Source organism: Gymnodraco acuticeps, unplaced genomic scaffold (assembly GCF_902827175.1).
Source record: "Gymnodraco acuticeps unplaced genomic scaffold, fGymAcu1.1, whole genome shotgun sequence".
Lineage (NCBI taxonomy): Eukaryota > Metazoa > Chordata > Actinopteri > Perciformes > Bathydraconidae > Gymnodraco > Gymnodraco acuticeps.
Window position 1 is genome coordinate 2,161,495 of NW_022991180.1, and position 13,862 is coordinate 2,175,356.

At 42.5% G+C, this 13,862-nt stretch overlaps 1 protein-coding gene across 1 annotated transcript in view; it reads left to right on the top strand.

The window, feature by feature from the left end:
- LOC117560738 (girdin-like) overlaps window positions 1–13,862 on the top strand; it is a 79,732-nt gene that overhangs the window by 57,527 nt on the left and 8,343 nt on the right. The window contains 9 exon segments of the mRNA XM_034237690.1: window positions 4,237–4,514; window positions 4,674–4,817; window positions 4,963–5,149; window positions 5,855–6,000; window positions 6,189–6,281; window positions 7,888–8,090; window positions 8,788–8,835; window positions 11,265–11,342; window positions 13,417–13,653. Of these exon segments, the coding sequence (XP_034093581.1) occupies window positions 4,237–4,514; window positions 4,674–4,817; window positions 4,963–5,149; window positions 5,855–6,000; window positions 6,189–6,281; window positions 7,888–8,090; window positions 8,788–8,835; window positions 11,265–11,342; window positions 13,417–13,653 (1,414 nt within the window).

A 13,862-nucleotide genomic window follows, 5' to 3' on the forward strand; every position in this document is an offset into this window, starting at 1 on the left:
GTAGGGCGGGGCAGAGGTAATGAGGGTAAGAACCTCACTTGGAGAGAGAGGGGAAAAGGAGGTTAGTGTGTTGGTGGAAGGAGGGTCTGGTGACCCAGCGGTGAGTAAAGGTGAGTCAGAAAAAGAAGAGCGAATATCATCAACCTTTTTTTCAAAGTGGGTAACAAAGTCGCTTGACAGAAGTGAGGAGGGGGGAGGGGCTTTTGGAGGGTCCAAGAGGGTGGAGAAGATGGAAAATAGTTTTTTTAGGATTGGAATAGGAAGAATGGATCTTATCTTGAAAGAAAGTGCTTTTTGCCCGAGAGATCGAAGCAGAGAAAGAGGAGAGGAGAGCTTGATAGGTTAGGAGGTCGTCACGGTGTTTGGATTTCCACCGTTTCCGCTCTGCTGCCCTAAGGACGGTTCTATTAGCAAGCAGTGCATCATTTAGCCAGGGAGCAGGAGGGGACTGACGAGCCTGCCGAGATGTGAGAGGACAGAGAGAGTCCAGAGTGGATGAGAGAGAGTAGAGAGGAGAGTTTCTGCAGCAGAGTTTGGAGGCAGGAGTTGGAACGAGTCAGAGGAAGGGAGGGCTGAGAGCACCGATGAGGCAAAGGTAGAGGGGGAGAGGGAGCGAAGGTTACGGCGGACAAGTGCAGGATGAGAAGAGATTAGTTTGTTATGTTTGGAAAGGGGTAGAGAGAATGAAATTAAGAAGTGATCGGATGTGTGGAGCGGGTTTACAGAGAGGTTAGAAGTAGCGCAGTTCCTTGAGAATATGAGATCAAGGACATTGCCAGCTTTATGAGTCGGTGGGGACGGAGACAGTGAGAAAGCAAAGGCGGTTAACAGAGATGTTAGTTCGTCTATCTTCCCTGTCTGGAGGTTGAAGTCTCCGAGAAGTACAGCGGGAGGGCCAGTTTCAGGGATGTGTGAGAGGAGATTATCTAATTCCTCCAAGAAGTCCCCCAAGGCGCCTGGTGGACGGTAGAGAACAACAATGGTTAATTGTATAGGATGGGTTACTGTGACGGCATGGAATTCAAAGGTGGAAGGAGTGAAGTTAGGTAGCTTGAAGAGGGAAAAGCTCCATTTGGGAGAGAGCAGGAGACCAGTGCCACCTCCTCTGCCAGTTGGTCTGGGTATATGGGAGAAGGAATATGCAGTGGAGAGAGCTGCTGGGGTGGATGTGTTGGATGGAGTAATCCAGGTCTCAGTGAGAGCAAGGAAATCCAGAGACTGCAGGGAGGCGTAGCCAGAGATGAAGTCAGCCTTAGGAACAGCTGACTGGCAATTCCACAGGCCACCTGAAACTAGATGTTGGATCTCAGTGGAGCATGTGGGATAGATGAGAGCAGGCCGGTTATATCGATTACGAGATACACGGGGCCAGTGATAATTGCGAGAAGACACATGAACAGGAATGGAGAAAATACACATGATTATAGCATGAGGGGCTAAACAACCAAATAAAATAAAACACCAGCGATACTTAGCTCAATCAAAGTAGGATTTGCCTCCTCTTTGCCTCCCTCGTGACTCCCGCAGGACTCTAATGTCTTTGCCAGTCTTACTCCCACAGGACTCTAATGTCTTTGCCAGTCTTAGTCTGTCTGACGCTGAAGCTGACGCTCCAGGAAAGTGCTACCTAAAATGGACACCTGATTGCTGAGTTCTCACAGCTGTGGGCCAACGTCCCTTTAATTAGTTAACTCTGCAGCTGGTGGCCCTCAAAAGGAAATCTAGACTGGCTTCCTCCTGATTTGTTATTGTCTTTTAAGTCAATTACATTAAACCCTAAGTTATAAAGTTATGAGTTTAACCCTTAATACAGTTACACCTACTCAATAAAGCTCTTAGTATTCTACAAATGTTTAAATCAAAGTTAACCCTAGCAGTCAGTTAGTTCACTGTTAAGGTTTCAGTCAAATGACTTGTCCCAAGTTTCTGCCTGACAGATACTGTAGCGGTTTTGAGTTTTAAAATCACAATTCCAGTCAGATCAACTACAGAGCATTGATACAGAGTACACACACTGAAACAGAGAAGTCTAAAAACACAATGTTACTCACACAATTCTAGAAGTCTCCAGTAGCTTTCCTGTCAAAATCGAGTTGCCCCGAGTTAGCGGTGATTGCACGGATGTTTGTTTCTCAACCATTCTTTGAGTTGACCTTTGAAGCTATTGAGAGTGGGACAATCCCGTGTCTCAGTTGGGAGGCTATTCCACAATGAGCTGCCTTTAATGGAAAGTACATTTTGTCCAAAAGTGGTCCGTCTGCGGTGGACTTCAGTCTCCTCTGGTTTCTGACCTAGTGCAGCGTCCAGTTTGTTTTTTGTGGATGAATTCCCCTACAAGGGAGGGGGGGCCAGTCCATGTAAACATTTATAAATAAAGCACATACTTTTAAAAGACTTACAATTGTCAAAACTCAAGAAATTGTGTTTTTCAAGGATGGTACAGTGGTGGTATGAATTTGGCTATCTGTCAAACACCTTGATAGCTCTCTTGTACAGTTGTTCTATTGGTTTCAGGTTTGTGGCACAAGCAAACGACCAGTTTGTAAAACAGTATTCAATGTGGGATAGAATCATGCAGTGGAGGTATGACTTTGCAGCATTGACAGTTAAGAAAGGTCTAATTTGTTTAACATTTTGCAAGTTGGATTTAATAGTATTGGATACTTTCTTGATATGTTTCTTAAAAGTCAAGTTCGAGTTCAGTATGACTCCAAGATACTTGAAGTGGGGGACTAGTTCTATTTCTGCTCCGTTTAAAAACACGTTGGATCCTTCGGTTTTGACTGGTCGTTTACTGAACATCATACATACTGTTTTTTTTACATTTAACTGTAAGCAAATGTTGTTCAGCCAGTGTTGAACCTTGTCCAAAGCATTTGAGAGACAGGATGAGATAATGTCAGTGTTTTTCCCATGTACAAAGATGACCGCATCATCGGCATACATTTGCACATTCAACTCAGGACATAGGCAAGTCATTAATGTACAGAGAAAACAATAATGGTCCAAGAATGGAACCTTGTGGAACCTTGTGGAACCCCAACAGGGTTGACAAGGTAGGGGGATTTGGCTCCGTTGACCAAAACACACTGTTTTCTGTTCGATAAGTAAGACTTAACCCACTGTATTGAATCTGCCGAAAAATTGCTTTGTAAGGAGCACTTGGTAGTCAACAGTGTCAAATGCCTTCCTGAGATCAAGGAAGACAGCACCTACATATGGGCTCGTGTCCAACATACATTTAACCTTTTCCACAAAGACGCAGTTAGCTGTCTCAGTGGAGTGGTGAGCACGAAAACCAAACTGCATTGGGTGGAGTGGAGCGAAACCTTTGTCTAAATGTTTGGTGATTAGTTTTGACACCCATTTCTCAGCTACCTTGGAGACACAGGGGAGGATGCTGATTGGTCTGTAATTGGACATTATTGCCTTATCCCCAGATTTAAAGATCGGTGTCATCGTGGCCACCTTCCAGGATGATGGAACTTCCCTTGTGCTGATAGATTGATTTACTAACATAGTAATTGGTTGTATTAGACCGTCGATATGTGTTTTTATAAAGTTGGTGTCTAAATCATCCGCATCCCTAGCCTTAGAACCTCTTAACCCTAAAATGATATGTTTTACCTCAACCTCTGTGATTTTCTCCAGGTCAAAAACGGGGTGTGTATCCACAGTCGGGCTAGGTGAGACCTCAGATGGCGGGAAGAGCTTTGTAATGTCCAGAGCACTATTTATGAAATAGTCATTTAGAGAGTTGGCCAACACTGCAGGGTCTTTTATCAGGGCATCATTGATTTTTAATTCTAGTACATTATTTTCCTGTTTGGTTTGTATACCTAATAGTTTATTTAAGATTTGCCAAACTTTTTTCTGTTACCTTTCGCACCTTCAATTATATTGATGAAAACGTTTGCTTTGGCCTGTCTTATTGTTTGTGTTACCTTGTTACGAGCATGAGTGAATTTCTGTCTGTCAGTGGATAGTCCGGATTTCAAGTTCTGCTTGCACTATTTTATTCTACTCCGTTTGTAACCCTTGCACTATTTTTATTGGTTTTTAAATGTGTTTCATGGTTTTATGTCTTATATATACTTATTTTGCATTGTTGGAGGAGCCTGAGACCTAAGATTCATTGCCATATCCACACTGTAGCTACTGTGCATATGACAATAAAGCGTTTGAATCTTGAATCTTGAATCCGTCTCTAAATGTATCTTCCATCCTGTCCTTTAGGTGGAGAACTCCACCCTGAGCTCGAAGAGTGGCGCCCTCATGGCCCAGAATGCCCAGCTGCAGACCCAGCAGAGCAGCGTGGAGGGGGAGCGAGAAGGAGCTCTGAAGGACAAAGAGGACCTGAGGTCCACCTACGAGCTGCTCCTCCGAGACCATGAGAAGCTGGCAGGGCTCCACGAGAGGCAGGCGTCCGAGTACGAAGCCCTGATCGGAAAGCATGGCGGCCTGAAGACCTCCCACAAGAGCCTGGAGCAGCAGCACAGGGACCTGGAGGACAAGTGAGACTGGGTTTAGGCTTTAGTCCATTACAAGTCTCACTCATAATCTACTTTCACCCCCTTTTAACATTGTCTTCTTAAGGCAGTATTAAACAATCATAAATCTTTCTTTTTGCAAGTCATGTCACGGTTTGTAATGTGTTTGTTGTGTCTGTGCAGGTACAAGCAGCTCATGCAGAGGAAGGGAGAGCTGGAGGATCTGGAGAAAAATCTGAAGGAGCAGCAGGAGAAAATGGCGCTGGAGAATCAAACGCACCGATCCACAGCTGACCAGTTCAAACTGCTCAAAGAAGAAAATGATAGGTCAGATCATCAGTATTTGTTATCTTACTGTTCAAACTTGTGAAAAACAAGTGAATCAATATGATATTTTCTTAGGATTACACCTTATGTTTCTACATGCAAATGTCATTATATTGAGTATTCCCCTTGCTCTCTCCTCACTCAGGCTGAATAATACCCATCGTCAGCTGGTGAAGGACAACGACAACCTCCAGCTGGACCATAAGAACGCAAAGACCCAGCTGAACAGCGCCAAGCTGGAGCAGACCAAGCTGGAGGCCGAGTTCTCTAAACTGAAGGAGCAGTACCAGCAGCTGGACATCACCTCCACCAAGCTGACCAACCAGTGTGAGGTGAGGAGACACACACTACTCTTATCTTCTCTTTACTTCGAGTCTCATCTCTGCTCTATATTTAGGAGTTCCCCTTTATGTGTCACTTTAAAAGCCAGCTGTCTTCAACTCTTTTAATGTCATATTTAGAAAGACAACTTCTTAAGCCAGCTTAAGGGTTGCTTAATCCTTTTTGTTGTCATATTTGTTGTTGATCCGACTTTTCTCATCTCTTCCCTTTTTCTTCATGTCTCTTCTGTTCTCTTCACGTCTCATCTCTTCTCTATATTTAGGAGTTTGCCTTTATTTGTTACTTATAAAACCAGCTGTGTTTTGGCCTCTCTTAACATTTCGTATTTAGTTAGACAACTTCTTAAACCATATTTGTTGTTGATCCAACTGTCTAAGCCTCTGTTTTAAACTTCAATGTGTGTGTGTGTGTGTGTGTGTGTGTGTGTGTGTGTGTGTGTGTGTGTGTGTGTGTGTGTGTGTGTGTGTGTGTGTGTGTGTGTGTGTGTGTGTGTGTGTGTGTGTGTGTGTGTGTGTGTGTGTGTGGTGTGTGTGTGTGTGTGTGTGTGTGTGTGTGTGTGTGTGTGTGTGTGTGTGTGTGTGTGTGTGTGTGTGTGTGTGTGTGTGTGTGTGTGTGTGTGTGTGTGTGTGTGTGTGTGTGTGTGTGTGTGTGTGTGTGTGTGTGTGTGTGTGTGTGTGTGTGTGTGTGTGTGTTAGTTGTTGAGCCAGGTAAAAGGAAACCTGGAGGAGGAGAATCGCCACCTGTTGGACCAGATCCAGACTCTGATGCTGCAGAACCGCACACTGCTGGAGCAAACCATGGAGAGCAAGGACCTGTACCACGTAGAGCAGAGACAATACATGTAAGGCCCTGATAATGAGTATTTTTTTTAAACGAACAGATAGAATATCCCTGTCAATAAAAAAAATCTAAATCCAGCAATGAATTTAATAATGAGACGATTAAATCTAATTCGTTGCGTTGACATTTTGTTTGCATTTTCATTTTTGTATGTCTTACTGACTGATTTGTCTGTTTTCCTCCAATCAGAGACAAGCTGAATGAGCTGAGGAGACAGAAAGAGAAGCTGGAGGAGAAGATCATGGACCAGTACAAGTTCTACGACCCCTCGCCCCCACGCAGGTGAAAGGAAGCTTCAATAAAGACATGACTGACTGTTATTTGACAAAAAAACTTTAAAAATTCTAATTATTTTGTTTCAATGAACTAAAAATGATTTGAGAATCCTTTCAAAGTAAAAATGACGCTGAGTGACTCAAAGAAGTCACAGTATCATAGCAGACTCTGATGTTCAAAATTCTGTTTGCTTGTTGACTCTGATCCCGAGGTGAAAACACTCAAACTGCAGCTTCAGGAAGAGATGCAGCAAATATTTATAGCCTGCAGAGCTTTAAACAGCTTTTATACGGCAACATCTTTTTTATCATATGTGACATGCTCCATCGAAATCAGTCGCATTGACCCGAAGACACATTTTGAGTTGTATACACTGTTGGAAAGAGGATATTCCTAGCTTTCTAATGATATCAGGATTGTTTTTGTACTCCAAATATTAAGCAAAATATGTCACATTATATAAAGACTGTCACCGAGTCATCATTTTGAGGAAAAGGCCTTCAAAGTTTCCTCCTCTCTGGAATCCATCGGTCTGATTGGTTATTAGCACATGATCAAAATACTACGGAGGGAAGATATTTTCGTTTGGATTGCTGGTCTGGGGGAAGCTTGTGTGTGTGTGTGTGTGTGTGTGGTGTGTGTGTGGTGTGTGTGTGTGTGTGTGTGTGTGTGTGTGTGTGGTGTGTGTGTGTGTGTGTGTGTGTGGTGTGTGTGTGGTGTGTGTGTGGTGTGTGTGTGTGTGTGTGTGTGTGTGTGTGGTGTGTGTGTGTGTGTGTGTGTTGATGTGTGTGTGTGTGTGTGTAGTGTGTGTGTTTGTGTGTGTGTGTGTGTGTGTGTGTGTGTGTGTGTGTGTGTGTGTAGTGTGTGGTGTGGTGTGTGTGTGTGTGTGTGTGTGTGTGTGTGTGTGTGTTGTGTGTGTGTGTGTGTGGTGTGTGTGTGTGTGTGTGTGTGTGTGTGTGTGTGTGTGTGTGTGTGTGTGTGTGTGTATCATTTTGCATTTGTGTGTATTTCCCGGCTGTTGTTATGCCTGCAGTGACGTAAAGTTACTCCGTTCTCCGCTTGTAATTATGCCGTTACAAGCTTCAAAGTTGTATTTATCATCTGAATTTGCCGAAACAAGTTTAATATTCTGAAAGCCAAGACTTTGTTTATTTGAAATCAGATGAAAACAAACTGTAACGGACCCTGCCGTGTTATCTATGATTACTATACGCCTTACATTCATAATTTCAGCCGGAGGGAGGGGAAGCGGCGCTGCGGAAGGGCAGGGAGCGAGTGAGAGCTGTCATCTTCCCTTTACAAGCTTCAAAAATGTATTTATCGTGTGATTTTGGAAATAAAAGTTTCATATTCTGAAAGTCAATACTTTGTTTGTTTAAAAGCATTTTTACACAAATCCACGTTTATTTTTAAATGAGCCGTTGTGACTTCCGACTGATTTCGATAGAGCGGGTTACATACAGTATATAGGAAGATCTGGAGGTGCCCATATGGAACAAATCAGACATTTTAAAACCCAGCCTTAATGTTTTTTAATATCAATATATATGGACTTTATTTCCCTGATTTCCTGATGGTCTGTGTCTTGCTGTGTCTTGTATCTCTTTTGTAGGCGTGGAAACTGGATCACTTTGAAGATGAAGAAGTTGATCAAGCCGAAGAGCCGGGACAGGATGCGCTCTCTCACTCTTACTCCCTCTCGTTCAGAGTATGGCGACGGTTTCCTGACGCTTCCTCCGGACTGCCAGGACAGCTCGTCCATCGGCTCTGGCTCCAACTCGCTGGACGACACACTCACACAGAAGAAGAGCAGCAGTGAGTCCAAGCACACACTCACACACAGATGGAGTCTCAAGTTTCAAAGTCAGGGTAGTGACAGATACAACCACTACTGAGGGACCTTGTTTCTGGTTGCTCGAGATAAACAAAAAGACACTTTATACAAACAGATAGCAAGGCAAGTTTATTTATATAGCACCTTTCAACACAAGGCAATTCAAAGTGCTTTACAAAAATGAAAGACATTAAGAGCATTAAGAAACATATTATAAAATGATATCTAGAAACACTCATTTAAAAGCAAAGATAAAAAGCAAAGATAATAAAAGTTACAGTGCAGTTTAAGATATGAATATATCAATTAAAAGCAGCGGCAAAAAGAAAAGTCTTCAGCCTGGATTTAAAAGTAGTCAGAGTTGCAGCGGACCTGCAGGTTACAAACTCCCAGATACTCATCCTTCCAAACAATGTACAGTAAATGTACATCTGATCAAATACTCAGACACTATTTCATACACAAATTGACACAAGTGTACACACAAAGAAAGTAGTTTGCAAACTATTACGTTCATGGGATCCTGAATACTTTCACAGACACATAATCATACACTCACATACTCACAAAACACACCGATTCTTGTTTTGAGTGTGTGTTGGTTTGATTAATTGTTGAGTGGTTGAATGGGTCTTTCCTCCCCTAACTGCTCCTCTGCTTCTCTCTCTCTCTGCAAAGGGAGGAGAGGGCAGCAGGCCCATGCCCAAGGGCAGGGTTCAACCAATGGTATGCTGCGGATGGGTAGGGTGGGCGGGGATTGTGAACCGACAGTCACGTCTCTCGGGGCATGTTATCGTGAGTCCATTGTCTGTGTCACTCAGATGTCCTAGAGGTCACGGTTGAGCTGCACAGAACCACAGGGTTGACTCTCAATTTTGGACCTGTTTGGAGAAAATATGTGTTTCCTGTGTGACACACCAGAGAGCGCTTGATTTCTGTGCCCTTTTACCCATCAATTTGGTAAAAACCTTTTCTTTGGCTGTCTGTCTTGACTCTGATAATGTTACAGCAGTGCTATGATAATCTGGGAATTAACAGTGTTCTGGTGTCAAACTGAATCAAGCACTTCTGATGTGGCTCACATATTGGAAAAGGTATATCTTGGCTCAGGTTCAGTATTAACTGCTCCTCCAACAGCTTTTAAGCTCCTTAGCTCTCAGTTACAGTCGTGTCAACCTGCTGATCTGTGCAGTTCACCTGTAGATAACAGAGAAAAGCACTCTAACGTAGCATCCAAGCTATTAAAAGGTGCAATGCAACATGGCTGACTTCCAGGCAGTGCAAGCGGTGTCAACATCCTGGATGTCTGGAATAGCTAGAAGATACGGAATAAAGAAAGTTGTACATGGACTAGTGGGGTTTACGATTTCATAGAGTGGGTTAACTTCTTTATAAAGTTGTGTATATTTATCAGAATCAGAATACCTTTATTAGCCCCACAGAGGGGACATTTGCATTGTTACAGCAGGAAAGAGCCACAGACAGCTTAATGTTACATATGTTAAAAAAAAAAGTACTAAGTTATGATATAATACAAATAAATAAAAAATAAAAAGTTACATACTTTTCAAAATACAAATCCTGTAACAGTTAGGATTTAGCAGCCAGGTATATATTACAGTTATTAATGGCTTATGTATATATTGCACATAGTTTGATGGTATATAACAGCAGCAAGTTACACAATTTACAAAATGCAAACAAAAGTATTATTATCATTATACTGTATATGCGTTTTGTATAATCAAGAAGCTATTCAACTCGGCACAAGTTCGTTTTTTACCCCTAGGGATCAGAAAATGGTGGCGGTAAGAAACGCACCTTAACGTAGGTACTTGTATAAAACATAAAGACATGTACCGAAGTATGATCAATTCTCTTGGTTATGTCTATAAAAACACTGCAGTCCTCCCTGATGCTGTTCAGGTGCCCTTTGACCTTTTCATTCTCCTGATTGCACCCTTTAATATATCCATCCTCCGTGTGTCATGTAGGTGGTAATGTGTTGACAGATGTGTTGTTGTGTACAGTATGTAATGCAGAATGCAACACTCATGACCATAACCATGAGTGATTGTTGTTGTGTGCAGGAGAAATGTGCGCAAGTGTGTTAGTGTTTTACATTTTTGTGTTTGTTTGCATAATCTGTCTTTGTATAAAAGTCTGCCCTTTTTTTAAAGGATTATACAGGTATTAAATAAGTCTGTGGGATGTGTTTCAGTCCAACTAAAAAGCTCTTGAACAAGCATTTACAAAATAGTGACGCTGAACACAACTTATTGGGAAAGTTCAAAGTGTAAATCTGCTTTTAATGGGACTTATTTTTCAGCCCATTAACCAAATCTAGCATTACTCATGTTTGTGCATGATATACAAAGAAGGTAGTGTACTGGTATAGATTAAAAATACCTTACACTTGATAATAAATAGACCTGTCCAATAATCCCTCGTCATGTGATATGGATATGACCACGAACACTTTAGCTGACCTTGATATTGCCCGTAATGTTTACATACTGTATGTCCCAAACATGTAAGCCAACATGATGCCAGAATCAACAGCAGTGATTGCCCTACCATTAAAAGACTTGGGCATCTGTGCATTTCTGTTAATACAGGTTTTGGTTGAGTAGATCCATTTTATGTATATTTATTTATTTAGCATATTTGAAAACATTTTACATTCCAATGACTGCAATTATTCATATTCAGAAGTTAATTGCTCTTTGAAAGGGTGTTCTTGATTTAATATGCCATCAGATTATCATCAGTGGCATTAATCCATCATAGATTGACAGTCATATATTGTATTTCTGGGACAACATAAGGTCCTACACCAGCATGTATTGTGACAGGCCTAATGATAAATCAACAATGCTTTATATTAACATAATCACCTGCTGTTAAACCTTATAGTGATACTGTGCATTGCATTGTTTGTCTATTGTCCAGTTGAGTGTCCAGGGGCTCAGCTCTCTCTCTGCATCTCTCTTTGTGCAAACGTTAACCACATCCCTCTGTTCTGCCCTCCTTTTTCTTTTTTTTTCTTCCCTCCACCTCCCTCGGGCTCGTTCTGTCGCTCTCTGTTCTCTGTCTGTCTGTCTGTCTGTCTGTCTGTCTGTCTGTCTGTCTGTCTCTGGCTGCGCTCTTGACAGCTTTAAAAAGGTTGCCTTTCATGAGGAACAGATCCAAGGACAAAGACAAGGCCAAGGCCATCTACCGGCGCTCCATGTGTAAGACCTCCGTTAGCCGCCACGCTAGTCCTCCTCCTCCTCCTCCTCCTCCTCCTCCTCCTCCTCCTCCTCCTATCGCCACACTAGCAGAAACAAAGAAGGAACAGTCACTGATTTCACGGTGGCTGCAGTGTGGGGGCGTGACACTTACAGTGACAGTGTGTCAGTTTCAGCCACAGCTCTTAAAGCTACTCAGGCCTGCAGGCAACACACTTCCATGTAATATTTACGGAAGAGCATTTTGCAGTGGTGGTATTATCTTGTAGTATTTAGATACGGCTGCACAAGATTTAAGTTTAAAATGTGTTGCATTGTCACCTCACCCCCATGCATACCCTGCCGACATCAGTGACTTGTACTTTACATTTTTGCCTATTAACCCCCCCCCCCCTCCGTCTCCATCTCCTCCTGCCGCCTCCACTCACTCCTGTAGAGTATCTGCTCTCAGCTTTTATCAGGTGTCACCAGTGTGTCCCTTTATTCTCACTTTTAGCAAATGAATAGCACAAACTTGTTTTGAGCTAAGATGTACACAACTGAATGTATTGGTAAACTCCAATGCAAAAACTGATGTTAAAGTTAGCATCTCCTCTTCCTGTAGATGTGTGTGTTGTAGTGTGTTACAGTTTCATCTATTACAGCCTTAATTCTTATAGTTTGGTCATTGTGGGAATAACTATGCAAAAGGCAATTTATTGGGCAGCTTTGTCATGTGCTCTGTTTATTTTTCTTTGTGTAAACCAAATGAAAGGCTGTGTGTGTGTGGCTGGTTTGCCTTTCATGCGCCTGTGGTGTGTTTGCCTCCATCTTTGATTACAGCATGACTTAAAAAAAAATAATCAAATCATCAACCGCCTGATCGCCTCTGCTCTCACTCACCATGGAGGACTTGAAATGGAGCCCTTAGTCTCTCTCTCTCTTGTTCTCTCTCTCTCTCTCTCTCTCTCTCTCTCTCTCTCCTCTCTCTCTCTCTCTCTCTCTCTCTTCTCTCTCTCTCTCTCTCTCAATTCAATATGCTTTATTGGCATGAATGTCAGGTGAACAATATTGCCAAAGCGTAAAGGAGAATACAATTCAATAGTGATATGATAAGAAAGAGAAAAAAATACAATTCATTAAACAATTTACAACAATATATTATTACAAAACCGCAAGTTTCAAATGTAAAAGAAAAGAAATACACATGAAGTAGAAGAGTAATCAGAAGTGAGCTGTGAGGAGATGAACAGCTGTTATGTGTTGTTCTCTCTTAGGCTGTGACATGCACTGTGACATGCGCTCACATATTTCGCTGCTTCTATGGTGCTGGCTCTCTCTGTCTATCTCAGTCTCTCTCTCTCTTGTCTATCTCTCTCTTGTCTCTGTCTCTCTCTCCCTCTCTTTTCTTCCAGTCAGTGTGCTGCATTTCAGATCTTATTCTGCTGACATGGAGTTTCATGGTTTTCGCTCTGGCTCTGATCTCAGAGCAGCTTTGCATGCCTTCATGCTTCTCTACCGTCGCACACAGCTCAGTAAACAAAGTGCATAAAGACAGTGGCCTCTTAAGGTGATGGATCACCTGTTTAAAAAAAAAAGTTGCAGCTGCCATCTTTGTGCACTTTGGGTGACATTTTTTTTTTTTGCACATCCCTTGAATGTATTACGCTACACCATCATTTACATTTGTTAGGAGTAGGATTGACTTGTAGCCTGTATGAGGTCCAATAAGGGCTTTTTATGAAATGGTTGCCTTAATCTGATCCATTTTACATCCCCTAAGGGGAAACAAATTGTCTCTATGACGAAAAGTAAAAGTTAGCACTAGCTACAGTAAAGTATGACTTGAAGTGGATGTTAAAACATTTTCATGGAATAATTAAGTTGACCTTATAATAATTTAGATTTTTTGGGATATAATTTGCTCGCTCTAGTAGCCTGTATAAGGGCTTTTTATCAATGGTTGCCTTAATCTGAGCCATTTTACCTCCCTTAAGGGAAACAAATTGTCTCTGACGAAAAGTTAAAAGCAATAGGTAAAGTATGTTTTGAAGTGGATGTTCCTCTCCTAATTTCCGTTCCTCTGCTGCACACCCAGCCATGAACGACCTGCTGCAGACCATGGCGGTGGCGGGTGGTCCCGGCGCTGAGTGGGCGAGCAGCATTGACCACCTTGACGGAGCTGAGGCCGTAGACAGAGACACGGCGGGGAGCAGCCGGCGTAGCGGGCGGAGCATGAAGGAACTCGCCTTCTCCACCAACGCCATCGACTACTCCACGCTCACCCTGCCCACCGCCAGGCAGAGCAGGGCCAAGCTCCGCCTCCAGGTCAAAGGTCAGGATGATGGGTTTATTCATGCGAGGGTAGAGACAAATCAACATGTTGAGATTCTGACAATTTCTTCATGTATTGGGCTTTTTTACTGAACACATTTCAGGAGTTAGTTCAGAATCAGAATACCTTTATTAGTCCCACTGAGACGAACTTTACATTGTTACAGCAGAAAAGAGCCAAAGACAGCTCAATGTTACCTAAGAAGCATG